Consider the following 16635-nt stretch of genomic DNA (forward strand, 5'->3'; position numbering starts at 1 on the left):
GCACCGCGGAAACTCACCTGTCTGTCCCCTGCAGATCAATAGCAACGACGACAGCGGCGTCCTGCAGGGGAACTGGGGAGAGGACTACTCCCAAGGGGTCAGCCCGCTGGAGTGGAATGGCAGTGTGGCCATCCTGCGGCAGTGGGCAGCCCGGGGCGGGCAGCCCGTCAAGTATGGGCAGTGCTGGGTCTTCGCAGCTGTTATGTGCACGGGTGAGTGAGGGGGAGAACGGAATGTGGATTCACTGACTCTGAGTGATGACCCTTTGAGATCCAGGTGGGGTTACCTCCACTTCATGAGAGTTAACCGCGGCTTGTATGCAGCCTCACGGCTAAGGAGTGGTGAGCACTCGGCTCTTAACCAGCACGCTCTACAGTCTCAAGGAATCCTGCAATGATCAGGGAGAGGGGTTAAGCTGCTGCAGTCACTCCGCAGTGTCCTTGATGGAGCAGCTCCACAACTACTAAAATGGCCACTGGATAGAGGAGCTTATCCCAAAGCAGAGGCAAATCAGCCTCTTTCTGCCATCTGCTCAGGCTTTTCAGTGCAAAGTGAGCCTGGAGTCGGAGACAGATTGGGGGAAACTTGAGGTGCAAGCAGATGATCTGGGTTAGCTGGATCTCTCCTGTGGGCAGAGCAGGCCACTCCCAAACTTCTCAGAGAGATTCTTGAGCAGTTACAATTAGAGGTTTTTTTGTTTTTGTTTTTTGTTTTTTTGTGGGTTTTTTTTTTTTTTTTGTAAATTAGGAATGGTTTTTATTTAAAACATTTTAAAGATGGGATAAATGATGGTTTCTATGCTCCCTCGAATATTCTTTTTCTTAAACAGTTATTTCCCCAATACAATTTTTTCTGCTGTACAGCATGGTGACCCAGTTACACATACCTGTACACATTCTATTTTCTCACATTATCATGTTCCATCATAAGTGACTAGACATAGTTCCCAGTGCTACACAGCAGAGTCTCATTGCTAACCCATTCCAAAGGCAATAGTTTGCATCTATTAACTCCAAGCTCCCAATCCACCCCACTCCCTTCTCTTTCCCCTTGGCAACCACAAATTTATTCTCCAAGTCCATGATTTTCTTTTCTGTGGAAAGGTTCATTTGTGCCTTATATTAGATTCCAGATATAAGTGATATCATATGGTATTTGTCTTTCTCTTTCTGACTTACTTCACTCAGGACGAGTCTCTACTTCCATCCATGTTGCTGCAAATGGCATTGTTTTATTCTTTTTATGGCTGAATAGTATTCCATTGTGTGTATATATACCACATCTTCCTAATCCAATCATCTGTGATGGACGTTTGTGTTGTTTCCAAGTCTTGGCTATTGTGAATAGTGCTGCAATGAACTTGTGGGTGCACAATTAGAGATTTACCACTTTGCTAACTATCCTTAAGGAGCATCAACGTTTTCTTCATTATCAGGTATTTACAAGTAAGGGCCAAGTTGTTGATCAGATTATCTGTGACAATAAGAGAAAGATGGAAAACACCGAGGTGCCTGCCTGTCTTTCCCCAAGAGGCAGGAGTACCTTGCACAGTGCGGCATGTTGTATTGTGATGCTCCAGAAATGTTTGCTGAACCGGTGGGTTGAGGAGTGGAGTGGGTTGAACCAGGTGGAGAATGAGGAGGCACAGGCTGGGAGGAGAGAGACAGGGGCCAAAGACAAAATTCTAGACTTTCCTGAGAGGGGCAACATAGCTTGGCAGTTCTGTACGGGTGCTGCAGACAGTGGAGAGGTTTAAATTTGAGTGTACTAGTTTAGTGACCTCATTTTGCTCATTTGTTTTCACGGGAACATGCTCTCAGCTCAGTGCCAGCATTTAGAACAGCCACATTTGCCTCGGGATGGTATGTCCCTAACCAGGCAGTTGTTAGGGAGGGGGGCTCAGGCCTTTAGACCCTGGAAAGAGAGGGAAAAGGTCTAGGTATGCATCTTTGCTTCACCTCTGAGCCTCTCTCCACTGCCAGGCCCGAGAGTTCTGGGGCCATTGAGCGAGGGGAGGGCTGCTCCTGCCACACTGCCTCAGGTTATTCAAAACACTGGGGTCTCTCATCTCTGATAAGGGTTTGTGAAGAGCCCAGGGGATGTGCTGGGAGTGGGCAGGTGATTGTGGACAGGTTGTGCTCTTTGGGGCTCTTGAATGAATCAAAAGCAAAAGATTGGTCAATCTTAATAATTCTCTTATGTTCTAAAGCATTGTTAACTATCCTTCCAGCAGCCTCAGTGGGCACCATCTGCTCCTAAGCAGAAGGGTGGGGGGATAAACCTCTCTCTAAACTCCTGACCTTGCTGGCAGAGGTGGGGGCCCCCGTGTTCCCAAGGTCACACAGGTTCTTGGCTTAATTTCATCTGGCCCTGGGCCCAGGTGTGTGGTGGTGGTGTAGTGTCTGCTTTGTGTGATTCCTGAGAAGCCACAAGAGGGTACTGTTGCCTTACCAAATATGGTCATTGCCTCACTGTACAGGCAGGTTCCTTTTGTAGCTGATGTCTTCCACATGATTCTATAAGTCTATCTTACATCTGTGCTCCAATTTCTTTATTACCTCCTCCAAACCCTTTTACTTGGGAAGAATTACAGATCCAAAATTTCAGAACTGAAAATCATCCAGTCCAACTCTTTGTTTTGTTACAGATAATAAGATTAAAGCCCAGAGAAGTTAAGCCACTCACCTAAAGTCACACAGCTTCTCTTCCAGCCACAGCATAGGCTTAACATTTTTAATTGTCTTTCATATTATCCACTGTTTAGGTTCTCTGTTTTTATTTTTATTATTTTATTTTATTGACAGATCCTGCTGCAGGTTTATTTGTACAAATATCACAGAAGGACACCAGCCCCATAGAGACAGCCCAGGGATCACACCAGTCCTGCCCTCACATTGGCAGATAAACGCCTCTATTGTGGAGCTTTTGTGGGGGGCCTGGGCACTTTGGGAGCTGGAGCCAGAGCTGGAGCTGCAGCCATACCTCCAGCTGTGGCCTTGGCCTTAGAGCCTTGGCCTGGGACTTGGGCCGGCAGAGCCTGAGGCCCTTGCGTTGCAGGCACAAGCACATTTGCCAAGCTTGGGGTGAACAATGTAGGCAAGTCGACTGAGCTTGCGGCTGCCACCCTTTGGGATGTTGGGCTTGACCTCCTTGGGTTTTACAAGAACCATGATAGCTTCAGCACATGCACTCATGGCCTTGGCATTGTTGGCCAGCATCTTCCTTAGGCCTTTCTTGTTGTGCTTCTTGGAAAAGTGCATGTTCCTTAGGAGCTTGGGGTCCACCCCCTTAAGAGAGTCATATCGTTGTGATCAGGGTTTCTTGATGCCATCTCTGTGCCATTCTGGGGACTGATTAAGCATGGTGTGGTTCTTCGACTTCACCATGTCTGTACTCGGGTCGGCCGATCCCGAAGCACCTGGGGCCGGAAGAGCGGTTCTCTGTTTATAATTTGGAAAGCTGCTGAGTGGGGGGGGAACCCTAAATGATAAATTGAATTGTTGTTAATTGTTGTTTTAAGTGATTTTCTCCCGAAGGAATGGAGACATGGATAGGCAGCCGGGTTCTGGGCCTGGGTTATGTGCTCTGAGGCTAAAGGAGTTACCAGTATGGATTTCCAAGAATCTTGGCCTTTTTCTCTCTTCCAGCTTGAAAGTTAGAAAGTGTGCATGTGAGATTCATGATTCCCCTCGACACGAACTCAGTAATTCCCCATGCTTTTCTTCTCTTTAGTAATGAGATGCTTAGGGGTTCCAACCCGTGTCGTTTCCAATTTCCGTTCTGCACACAACGCAGACGCAAACTTGACCATCGACACCTACTACGACCAAAATGCAGAGATGCTACCACCTCAGAAACGAGACAAGATATGGTAAGGGGCACTGTCTCTTATAGATCTCTACTCCATTTCAGATAGGGTAGGACAATTCTGACCCAATTCTCTCTGGTCTCGAGGAAATATTGCCCTGTACAATGTTGCTGATGCTCAGAGAATAAGTCCTCTGCCCAGGAAGCTGTCTGGCTAATTAGATCATCCCATCAAGCTCATTTCAGAGATAGAAGACAATGGCATAACGTCTTCTGAAGCTGGCAACCCAATGAATAGATAATGCATCCTCAGAATGCTGACCTCAAAATCTGTATTTATCTTACTCTTCCTTCTTTGAGCCTTTTGGGTTCTACATTTCTCTTTCTCTTTTAGGACAAAACCAGAATTAGCTGCCTCTACACACTTCCTTCAGCCTGTCTTGACTTCTCCTCCCCCCACCTCACTCCCTCTCTGCAGGTGTACATGTGTTTTGTGTGTGTGTGTGTGTGTGTACATATCCATGTGTGTCTCTGTGTGTCCCTATATATTTTTGGCTCTCTAATCGCCTCCCCCGGTTCTTTTCCTTTTCTCTACCCCATATCTGATTTCCTGTTTTTGCTTTTGCAGCCACTTTCCAGGTCTTACCTGGAGTTGCATAAGAACTAGCTGCTGTCCTTGGAGCCCTCTTCCTCTCTGAGCTCCTCAAGGGCTACAACTTCTCTGGTTCAATGAGCAGTAGTGTATCTGAGAAGGACATATCACTTATGTAGAATTTTGTCTGTGAAGATGTAACCTGACTCTAATCATGAGGAGACATCAGGCAAGTCCAAAATGAGGGCCACTCAGGAAGGATGGAAGGAAGGGAGAGAGAAAGAAAGAAGGAAAGAAGGAAGGAAGGAAAGAAAGAACCAGCTGTAATGGAAAACCAGCTATAATGGAAAAAAATAAAAATCATTAAAAAAAAAAAGAAAAGCTATATTCAAAATGTTAACAGGATGAAACAAAGCCTGAGGAACCCTTCCACAACAAAGGACACAAAGGGTACTGGACAACCAAATGCAATGTGTGATCCTGGACTGAGTGGACAAGAATGCCATAAAGGACATTATTAGTTCAACTTGCAAAACTGAGATATAGACAATATAGTAGGTAAAATTACAGTATCGACATTAAATGTGTGAGGTTGATAATTGTACAAGAGAAGGAAGATCCCTATTCTTGGCAATCTCCACATCCACGCTGAAAGAAAGCCATGAAAAAGCAAATGGGCAAAATGCTAACAATAGATGAACAGGTGTTCTTTATACTATTCTTGCAACTTTACTATAAGCTTGAAATTACTTCCAAATAAAATGTAACCAAATAGAAGAAACAATGACATAAAGCGTTCAGTATGGGTCTGATACCTGGCAAATCCTCTGAAAATGTGAGTCCTTTTTTCTATACTGCTTTCTGCAGGAATTTCCACGTCTGGAACGAGTGCTGGATGATCCGGAAAGATCTCCCTCCAGAATACAACGGGTGGCAGGTTCTGGACCCCACTCCCCAGCAAACCAGCAGTGGTGAGTGGGTTACACGGTAGAAGGGTCTGGGCTCTGTGGGGACCCGATCCAGGTGACTGACCCTGTGAGCAGGAGGCCAGAAAGGAGCAATGCTTTCCCCACTTCATCCCCTTTCCAAAGTCATAGAGGAGGCACTTTGTGTCAGGGTGCTGACTTTGCTATTGACATTTGGGTGACCTGAGAGTCACTGATCCTCTCAGTTGTTTGCTCACCTGTAAAGTAGGGAAGATGAAGATGATGACTACTGCTTCCCAGGGTAGCTGTGAGCATCAGATGAATTAATGGGGACTGGAGGACACCCCCCAGATGAGGGTCATTAATGCCACAGCCCCTCCCCCTCCCGCCTCCCTTCCTCCCATGGCTGCGTGTCAGCAGCCCAATTAGCGGTCCACAATGCCTGTTCCCTGCACAGGGCTGTTCCGCTGTGGCCCTGCCTCCGTGAAGGCCGTCAGGGAAGGGGAGGTCCACCTGCCCTTCGATACCGCATTCGTGTATGCCGAGGTGAATGCCGATGAAGTCGTGTGGCTGCTGGAGGATGGCCGGGCCCAGGAAATCTTGGCCCATAAAACCAGTTCCATCGGGAAGGAAATCAGCACCAAGATGGTAGGCTCGGACCAGCGCCAGAACATCACCAGCTCCTACAAGTACCCAGAAGGTGCCTGGGGCCCCAGGGACTTAGGGAGGGGGCTGCTGTAATCTCCTTTGTGCTGCTTCCCCAAGGGCATGAGGCTGGCTCTCACATTAAAACCACCACCTAACCACCTCCTCAGAAATGACAAAGAACAGCATCCCGTGCTTATACTCTGGAACTCACTTAATCTGTGCCTAACTCTGTGAGGCAAGGAGCTATCCTAGGGCCATACATGACAGAACTGAGCACCAAGGAGTGAAGGGACTGTGAGAGAGCAGGGATTCGCACCCAGGCCTGGACAGCACCAACCCCCTTGTTTTCAGCCACAATGCCCTATTGTCTCCTGAAGCAGCTCTTCTAGTGGCTGGGGCCTTAGGAGGGGGTCTGGGAGTTGCTGGGAGCCTTGTTTCCCCAAGAAAATCACTGGTCCTCTCCATCCCTCCCTCCACACGGACGTCTGTCCTGCTCTCCTTTCTGCCAGGATCCCCCGAGGAGCGCTCTGTGTTCATGAAGGCCTCCCAGAAAATGCTGGGCCCGAGGGGGACCTTGTCACCCTTCCTGGATCTGCTGGGGTCTGGGGGCTTTGAAAACCAGCCAGTGCAGCTGCAGCTCCACCTGACCAGGACGCCCCAGTGGGGCCAGGACCTGCTGCTGAAGCTGCACGCCCGGAGGGTGACAGACAGGGCCCATCCCCAGGGGCCCATCCAACTGGTGGTGCGCTTCTGTGCACAGACCCTGCTGCACAACGGTGGCACCCGGGAGCCCCTCTGGAGGCAGACATCACACTTGACACTGGACTTTGGGGAGGGTGAGTACAAGGCAGGCCTGGAAAGACAGATGCAAGGAGAGGAGCTTGTGGCCATGAACAAGGCACCCCTAATACATGTGCGTACACGTACACACACATACACATCAGGCAATGAAACTGCTGTTGGTGGGTGGTTGAATACTGGGTATATAATGCTGTCCCATTAGGTGAAACACAGCAGGGACCTCGGGGAATGAGGGGAACAGGGTAAGCGCTATCTTTCTCTCTCTCACACACACACACTCACACAAACTTAGATTCACATACATATTTTCTCTCAAACACAAACTATCTTCCCCTCTCTCGCACATACACATTTTCTCTCCCTCTTTCCGAGACCTATTCCTGGACTCAAGATGCCATCTGTCTGTGCTTAGTGATAGAGTGGCCGCTCCTGCTCCCCTACAACAATTATAGAAACAAGCTGACGGATGAAAAGATGATCCGCGTGTCTGGCATCGCCAAGGTGGAGGGGACAGGGAGGTCCATGCTGGTCCTAAAAGATATCTCTCTGGAGCCTCCTGACTTATCTATTGAGGTAAGGCATCTGGACAGAGATGGGGCCCAGGGGCTGAGGGTACAGCAGTGAACAAGACACGGTCCCTGCCTTGGACACCAAACAGATGATTAAAATACAGTACGGGAGTTCCTGCTGTAGCGCAGCTGGTAAAGGATCTGGCATTGCCTCTGTAGCAGCGCGAGTTTGATCCCTGGCCTGGCGCAGTGGGTTAAGAAACTTACTGTAGCGGCTCAGGTTCGATCCCTGGCCAGGAACTTCCATATGCCGCAGGTGCAGCCACAAAAGAAAAAGACTGCAGTGTGGTATGGTCTCTTGTGCTCTGTGCAAAGGGAAGCCTTCCCAGCGGAGGTGACATTTTACAGAAGATTGCACATGAAGAAATGAGGTGCAGATGAAGGCATTTTAAGTAAGGAAGTAACTCTGCAGAGGCAGAGAGACAAGAAAGGCAGATCCTAAAAGATGGAGTAGAGGTGAGAGCTTTGAGAGAGACCACAGGGCAGATTCCCAAGGTGACTGCTAATAAGACAGGGTGATAAGAATGAGGGAAACAAATGGAGGGTGAGCATTGCATTTCAAGCTCAAAGGCTTGAGTGGCTGGTGAGGCCACTGCATGAGGAACAAATAGAGGTGAAGGAAGGGTAAAGAGGGGGGCAGGGATGAGCCCCATCTCCTATAACCAGGGCTTCCCTTCCTCTGAAGCCTCATTTCCCCACTGCCCACTCCTACCTGAAAGACTTGCCCACTGCCTAGTCCCCACCTGACTTTGCACTTGGTAGATTTGTGGACAGCTGCCTCCATCCACCCCCACCAGGACGAGAACTGAGCAGTTCCACATTGTAAACCTTCTGGTTGCCTGACAGTTTTTACCTGGGCATGTGCAAGTGATGCCAGGCAGAGTCCATGGGGGCTGGGGTGGGGGGGGGCAAACAATGGTCAGAACGGCGAGTGTAGACACAAGCCTGAGGGCTGAAGTGAAGGCCCTGCCTGTTACTCAGAGCCCAGGTTAATACAGGATCCAATGCATACCCATCAGATGCCAAGTAGGCTATTAATTTTTTCCCATTGGTAAGGGACCCAGGAAGGGTATATGATGACACTGGATTCCAAAGTTATTTTGACCTGTTCTATGTTGGCACCCTCATTAGAGTACAAGGGACTTGTTTCTTTTCTTTGGATTCCAGAGAAATCAGGATGTGTTCTTCTTGCTCCTTGATTCTCTGGTTGGGCCAGAACATGTCTCCAATGTGATCTGGGTGGTCAGAGTCATTTCAGCTTAACTCTTATTTAACAAACATCCATCATTTGGCTGGCACTGTGCTAGGCCCTGGGGGTCTAGAAGTGAGTAGGATGGAATCCCTGCCTCCCACTCGCAGGCCAAGGCCATGCTGCCCTATGACACAGATCTCACATGTGGTACCCTGAACTCACCTGGGAAAACTCAGAGTGGGTCTTCCGGTATATATGAAGAAAGCAGCAGGGGGAAAGATTCTGGCTGAGGTCTGGGACACGTCAGTCACGTTCTGGCTCTGCCATTAACATATGCTGGGAACTTGGCTTCAGAATGCCATCACTGGTGGCACATGGATGGCACACATGACACCACTCTCTTATCCTTTGTCTGTGTCAGACACTACTAATCAATCACGACTCTCACTGACTCTGGATCATCCTCGGGACCCTTGTTTTTTATGTATATGCATCTTGCAGCAGCTTGATGTGGGATCTCAGTTCCCACATAGAACTGGAGCTGCAGTGGTGCATGTGTCACATCCTAACCACTAAACCTCCAGGGAACTGCCCCCCACCTTAGGACCCTTTTTCTGAGTGTGTGTGTGTGTGTCTTTTTTAGGGCTGCACCTGCAGAAAATGGAGGTTTCCAGGCTAGGGGTCCATTCAGAACTGTGGCCACTGGCCCATGCCATAGCCACAGCAATGCAGGATCCAAGCCACATCTGCAACCTACACCACAGCTCATGGCAACTCCGGCTCCTTAACCCACTGAGTGAAGAGGCCAGGGATCAAACCTGTGTCCTCATGGGTACTAGTCAGATTAGTTTCTGGGAGCCATAATGGGAGCTCTTAAGACCCTTTTTAATATAGCATTCCTAAAGCCACAACTAAAGGATTAGAGCTGGCACTTAAGTTGAAATCTAATTGCCATCCTGAGTTAAACAAGGAGGAGGGAAGTAGATTTCAACTTGGTTCCAATTCCCAAGTGGCAGTGGCTTTCTGAAGTGCTGTGAGCTTCTAAGACAGGTCAGGGTGTGTGTTAACCCTGAACACTCAGGGCTTACGTTCTCTCCCCTGCAGCATCTTAGCTCCAAGTAAGCAGTCCCTCCCTGGTGGCCAACAGAGGGATGGGGAAGTGAGGTTGCTGAACTGAGTACACAAGTGAGGGCAGTTGCCCATGATATCCCCGTCTTCTCTCCACACAGGTGTCTGAGAAAGCAGAGGTGGGCAAAGCATTGAAGGTCCATATCTCACTCACCAATACCCTCTCCGTGCCTCTGACCCACTGCACCATGGTGCTGGAAGGCAGTGGCCTCATCAATGGGCAGATATCAAAAGAGTAAGTGCCACTGCCATCTACCTGCCTCACGCTGATCTTTATAAGGGGAGCCTTGTGGGGTCATTAGATGGTCTCCAGTCTTCCGGATGGTGTCTCCTTGCCCCCACCTTCCCAACCCCCTCTGGGACGGTTAAGCTTGGGGGTGGGGGAGGGGCAGGGAGGTGCTTACCAACCAAGAGGGGAAACCAGATTAACCCACCCCAACAGTTACTCAAGGCTTGAACAGGCCCTTCTTGACTTTTAGCCTTGGGACTCTGGTGGCTGGACGCACGATCCAAATTCAAATGGACCTCTACCCCATCAAAGCTGGACCCCGCCAACTGCAAGTCCTCATCAGCAGCAAGGAGATCAAGGAGATCAAGGGCTATAAGGACATCCTCGTTGCTGCAGCCCGGGCTTCTTAAATCTCGCCGCCACCTCCTCTAGCACTCCTAGTCACCCAGCCCCTTGCCTGTCCCCTCCTGATGCCCTTCTAGCCACCCTACCCCTCCAGACCCACCTTGCTCACTTCTCCTCCTAAGGTTGTGATGTTTTTCACTCCTTCTCTGGCCTCTTCCCGCCACCTGCCTGAAGATGAAGGAAGCTCTGTACATCTTGGGACGAGACTATGAAAATAGCTTTATCACTAGTGTTTCTTCTTCTGTGCTGACAAGCTACTTATTGCTACTGGTGAGGTAGGAGGCAGATGGACCCCAAAACTCCTGTGAGGTCAGAAAGTGAAGGGGCACCAGGCCATAATCTGTCCTGATAATTGTGCCAGAACCCTTTGCTCTGTGTTCCTTCACAGCCGAAATATGCACATGCATATCAGGGAGGGCCCTGGGTATGGTTAGGTGTGAGAAATAAAACAAGATAACTGGCCAAAGGAAAACAAAGACCTGGAAAAACTGTCCTATCACCCCCGGGCACAGTCCTCCTTTGGGTGTGTATTACTGCTTTGCTTCTACCTTAGATACCAAGACTATTTCTCCCTGTGCTCTTCCACATGTTGTACTGTGTTTCTAACAATAAACTTTGTACTTGCTTTAATGGTTGCCTCATTAAAACACTTTTGCTTTCAACAGGGAGCAAGAATCAGGGTAATTCTACTTTTAGCCTCTAGCTAGTCTAATGGCTAGGATTCCTGGTTTTCACCCAGCTTGCCCAGGTTCAATTCCTGAACAGAGAATTAAGATCTCACTTCATGTCATCACTACTGCTGTCTCCTCTGGATCTGGCTGCCACCTATGTGGCTGGGCAACCCCTGCCTGTCCAGTCTTCTCTCCCCTCCTCTAAGGGCCCCAGCCACAGAATATGCACAAGGTGAGCCTCCTCTAAATCAGCTCTCTGGAATCCTGGATCCTGGATCTCTCCATTTAAACTCATAGTGAACTCCAGTCAGAGGCTGGAGGGAGGTCTGGGGAGGGTGACCTGGACAGTGGGAGGACAGTGACTATAATACTGCAGGGACCTACCAGAAACTGCTGCTTGCCTGGTATCCTGGGGACAGCGGGGCAGAGCCCACTCAGGGTGGCCCCAGCGTGAATGGGAAGCACTCTGTAGAGGGCTACCCCCAAAACAGGCCCTCACTTTCCCTGTACCCATCTCTGCTTCTTGCTTCCTCACCCTCTCACTCTCTCCCTCTTTTCTTCTCTTCCAGGTCAGCTGACTTCCCTCAGCCTCTTTTCCTTCTTATTGTGTGTTTTTGTTGTTTTAAGGACATGGAGCCATTTTTACGTTTGTGGGACCTCAAGACTTCTCCAAGAAATAAAACTCTAAAAGCCTTGGGCCGAGGTAAGAATTGCCAGACCCTTCTCATGTAATTGTTACAATGTTCCTAAGGACCTCCCCACCCCAGGGCCTTCCTTCCTGCCCCCTACCAGAAAAGGCATGTGGCCCACTCCTTACCCTACCCCTAAGGGGCAACATATGCTCCCCAACCAACCAGCAAGTGTATCAGAAGACCCCATTCTTCCCCAATCAATCAGCAGGTCAACAGGTGTATGGCAAGACCACTCCTTGCACTCCTTTATCTCTGGGCTATAAAAACAGACATGGTCATATGCCCAGAGTCGGCTCTCCCTGATTATCAGGAAGTCATCCCATTGTGTTAACAGTGTCTCTTGCCTCAATAAACTTGTCTTTTCTACACCTTGGTTTAAATCTGGAAAATTCTTTTTCCACCCGCATACAGAGATCACAAGAGTATTTTCTTCCTGGGGTTCTCTAGATCGTTTGTGCTCATCCTAGATAATTTGGAAAGAATAGAAAAGTGAGAAGAAACAAAAGAAAAAAAAATCACTGACACTTTCCCTTTCCCAGGAAAAAAATCTCTGCTAATATTTGTCATAGAGCTTTCTGGCCTTTCTCCACCCCCCCGCCTTTATTGTGTTTTTGAAAGTTGTCATTACATGGCTATCAGGGAAACAATAAGAAATAACAAGTATTGTCGAGGTTGTGGAGAATAGGGAACCCATGTGCACTGTTCTGTTGGGCGCACTGTTGGTGGGTAAATTGGTGCAGCCACTATGGAAAACAATTTGGAGCTTCCTCAAAAATTAAAAATAGAACTACTGTATGATCCAGCAATCTCACTTTTGGGTATATAACTGAAGGAAATAAAATTACTATCTTGAAGAGTTATTTGCACCCCCATGTTCAATGCAGCATTAGTTACAATAGCCAAGATCTAGAAACAATCTAAGAATCTGTCAACAGATGAATGGATCTGTGCTATGTATACAATGGAATATTAAGCCCCCATGAGAAAGAAGGAATCCCTTCCATTTGCTACAACATGAGTGGACCTTGAGGGCACTATGCTAAGTGAGAGATAAGTCAGAGAAAGACAAATGCTGTATGATATTGTTAAAGCAAGCAGACATCTAGATATGAGCAGAGAAAGAGGAACACAGAACAGATGGCAGGAAACCACACATCTTGTGAACAGCGGGGGCCCATGGGCAGCAAAAAAAATGCAGGAACCTCTAGACTGATAGGAAACCACACATTTTGGGGAGATAAGTGTCCTGGAGGCAGGCAAAGAAAGGTGGAGAAAAGTAGGACTCTTCAGCAGTCCAATGTAGAATGAAATCTTTTGCTTATTATCCCTCATTACAATAAAATAAGCCTTGCAGATTAGAAGTACCCATCATGCACTAACCCCATGACACTTCCAATCAAGGCTAAAAAAGGTAAAAAAAAATCCCTCCTCCCCTTGGGAAGGTGGAGCTTGGATGAAAATTTGGAAATATGACCCTGAAAACCATTTCTTCCCCAATAAATATTCTGCCCCTTTGTATGCTCCCCATAACTGGCACCAAAGAAATGCAGGGCACATTTTCACCCGTCTGCTGCTCTCCCTAGAGAGCGTATTCTTGCTGAAATAAATCCTCACTTTACTTCCTTGATCTCCATCTCATTTCTGCATTCTTTCTGCAATGAGACAAGAACCTTACTTACTTTCACTGGGAACAGTATCACTTATATATGGAATCTTAAAAAGCTGAACTTACAGAAAAGAGTGTAGAATTGTGGCTGCCAGGGCTGGAGGCAGGGGAATTGGGGAGATGTTGGTCAAAGACATAAACTTCCAATTAGAAGTAGATTCTGGAGACCTCATATACAGCCTGGTGATCATAGTTAACAATACTGTATTACATACTTCAAAGCTACCATGAGACCAGATCTTAAAAGTTTTCACCATACCAAAGAAATAATAATCTTGGGACATGAAAGAAGTGTTAGCTGACCCTGTGGTGGTGATCACATCACAGGGTATAAACATATCAGATCAACACACTATACACCTTAATCTTATTTGATATTATATGTCAATTATATCTTTTTTCTTCTTTTTATAATGATTTTAATTTTTTCCATTAAAGCTGATTTTCAATTATTTCTCAATAAGAAAATTAAAAAGTTATCATTACAAATGGACCCATCTCCATCACAGGAAATTTAGAAAATCCAGAAATGCAGGAAGGGACCGACCTGCGTGGGTCTCAGGGTGTGACCTTTGTCCACTGCCCCTCCCCTCTCTGAGGCTCTGCAGGTTCCTATCACCACCTGCTTCCCCTTCCCCTCTTCTTCCTCTTCTTGGTTTTTTTAAATTTATTTTGCTTTCGCAGGCTGCTTTGTGCAGGAAGGGCAGGTGCTTGCAAACCCTCATTCCACCCTGTGTGCCAGCTGTGCCCGTCCCCATTAAGTGCCATTTGGCATTTCTGTGGAGTTCCATCACTGCTTGTCACTGCTGTGTTCCAGGTGGCTCCCCGCCCTCCTGCAAGAGACGTGAAACCTTGCTCCATCTGCTGAGTGCCAGTTCTCCCTTGTTTAGTCATTGTCCCTCCTGTCTGGGAGGTCTGGTGGCACAAAGCTCCCTGGCTGTGACACTTGTGTCACTGGAAGGGGAACAGTGCGCAGGGTTCCTACTGGTCCTCCCGGGGGGCCTCAGAGGCGGGTGGGGGGGTTAGCCCTCTCTGCCTTCCCAGTTGACCCTTCAAATAATTTCCTCTCTCCCCACCTAAAAATTGGCTTTTAAAAAAAGTACTGTGTAGTGTGTTCTTTTTTTTCAGGTGGGAAGCCTGTCTGGCTTTATTGTCCCACCTCATCTGGACAAGTTTGACAACCTCAAATCTCCCTTCCCACTCCGACATCCCCCCAGGGTGCTGGGGTTCCGTGGTCACTGCTGCAGAGCCAGCCCTAAGACTAGGTCCTGAGTGACCCTGCCTCTCTGTCCTCATCCTAATAACTCTGTGGGGCCAGTCTGGCCAGGTACTGATGCCCACAGATAAACAAGCAAATGAAATGTTCTGGCTGTGGAAAAAGAGGAACAACCAGGTCAGCACTCACATTTCCTGACTGTTCATCTCCCGACTGTTCATCTCCCATCCCCCGTGATGTTCAGTGAGACTGTCATCCTCAAAACTACCTTGGCTGGTAGTTTTCAGCTCCCTGATGATATAAAGCGAAATGCTTCAGGATGAAGTCCTGGCTCCTTCACCATATGACCTGGCTCCCTCAGGGGCAAAATGCTACCAACAATAACAGCAGTGCCAGCCCCATATGCCCTCAGAGAGTTGCTGTGAGGATCAAATGAGAAAGTGCTTTGTGGGGAATTCCCTTATGGCTCAGCAGGTTAATGATCTGGCAATGTCACTGCAGTGGCTTGGGTTGCTGCTGTAGCAAGGGTTCAAGCCCTGGCCCAGGAACTTCCACATGTGGCAGATATGGTCACCAAAAAAAAAAAAAAAAAAAAAGAAGAAGAAGAAATAAACAAAAAGCTTTGTAAATTGTGAAGGACAATGTTAAAGACATTAAATAATGGTGTGAAGATTGAGTGCACATGAAAAGCTAAATTAAACAGTTATTTCAAAGCTATTGCTTGTTAGTTCTACCAGTAGTTTTACTATTAGCCACTATCATTATTATGCCCTGGGAATATGATAATAAGACACAGGCTTGCCCTCAAGAGGGACCGGGGGAAAGATAGGTTAAGTATTTATAATGTTGAGTGTGATATATTAATAGGGAATGAGAATGAGGGGGTGGGGGGCGCCCCTAAGCCTGGTGTGGCAGAGAGAATGTCAGGAAAACTTCCTAGGAGGTGAGGCTTTGAACCTGGATGCAGAAAGTAGACAAGTGAGGAGAGATTTCAGAAACAGAAGGAGCAACGCAAGTGTGGGAGAACAGAGACCCTGGAGCGCAGGTCTCCACCCAGGAACGGAAGGGGTTTGTTCTCCCTGGACTACAGGTGAGAAGGGAAAGATCATGAAGGGCTTTGAAGGTGATGTTGAGAAGTTTGGAATGTTCCTCCTGTTGGATCTTAAGCAGAGAACAGCCTGGTTACATTCCCACCTCATAAAACTTACCTTGGTGACTCATTTAGAAAAAGAATGAGTGGGAGACTGGCTAAGAGTTGCCGTCCAGGTAAGTGAAGGCAGGGCCAAGGGTACAGGGAGCAGGCCAGTTTTAGGAGATAATCACAGCTGGACTAGACGGGGCTCAGCCACTGCTGGGCTAAGAGAGGGCAAGAAGGTGAAGGATGAGGGCATCCCAGTTTCCCCCCAAGTGACGGGGTGGGCACCATCCTCCATGGCCAAGACCAGAGACACAGGAAGCAGGGGAGAGGGGAGGAATGCCATTTGGATGGAAGGCGGGTGCAGGAGTGTCAGATAGTGAACTGTACATGTGAGAGATACACACCCTGAGAGCTGACTAGGGACAGAGACTGCCAAATACAGGAGGGAGGGCGGATGCTGGTGAGTGAGGTTCCTGGGGAGAGACGTTTAGGGACCCAGGAAGAAGGGGGAGCAGGAGGAAAAGGTAGGGTTGGTGCGGGTGTAGGGGCTTCGAGGGTCACACGCACCCCATCCCACCGCGTTTTTTACTTTTTTTCTTTCTTTTTAGGGTCACGCCAGTGGCATATGGAAGTTCCCAGGCTAGGGGCTGAATCAGAGCTGCAGCTTCTGGCCACAGCCACAGCCACAGCAGATCCAAGCTTCAACTACATCCAAGCTAACATCTTTCTTAAATATGCTACTTTTTAGAGCAGAAAATCAGCTTTCTTAAAAAATCAAATCAGAAAATTTAACTGACAAGTTACTTTACATTGACTATGATTGCTGGTAAAGTTTGGTTTATTTCTGCATCTGTATCCATTTATATTTTTTATGCTTCCCCCTTCCGTGCCTTCTATTGAATTAGTAAGCTTATTATTGTTATTATCATTAGGGCTACAGGTGTGGCATATGGAA

The 16635-nt window shown here is 47.9% G+C and overlaps 1 protein-coding gene and 1 pseudogene across 1 annotated transcript in view; one reads left to right on the plus strand and one right to left on the minus strand.

Moving 5' to 3' along the window:
• Positions 1 to 10912, plus strand: part of TGM7 (transglutaminase 7) — a 31108-nt gene extending 20196 nt beyond the window's left edge. The window contains exons 6-13 of the mRNA XM_013993107.2: positions 35 to 212; positions 3733 to 3871; positions 5267 to 5370; positions 5783 to 6025; positions 6483 to 6809; positions 7187 to 7347; positions 9765 to 9898; positions 10143 to 10912. Of these exons, the coding sequence (XP_013848561.1) occupies positions 35 to 212; positions 3733 to 3871; positions 5267 to 5370; positions 5783 to 6025; positions 6483 to 6809; positions 7187 to 7347; positions 9765 to 9898; positions 10143 to 10302 (1446 nt within the window). The 3' untranslated portion in view covers positions 10303 to 10912. The remainder of the gene's footprint in view (positions 1 to 34; positions 213 to 3732; positions 3872 to 5266; positions 5371 to 5782; positions 6026 to 6482; positions 6810 to 7186; positions 7348 to 9764; positions 9899 to 10142) is intronic.
• LOC102157827 lies at positions 2912 to 3386 on the minus strand (annotated as a pseudogene).

This window comes from Sus scrofa, chromosome 1 (genome assembly GCF_000003025.6).
Source record: "Sus scrofa isolate TJ Tabasco breed Duroc chromosome 1, Sscrofa11.1, whole genome shotgun sequence".
NCBI classification, from domain to species: domain Eukaryota; kingdom Metazoa; phylum Chordata; class Mammalia; order Artiodactyla; family Suidae; genus Sus; species Sus scrofa.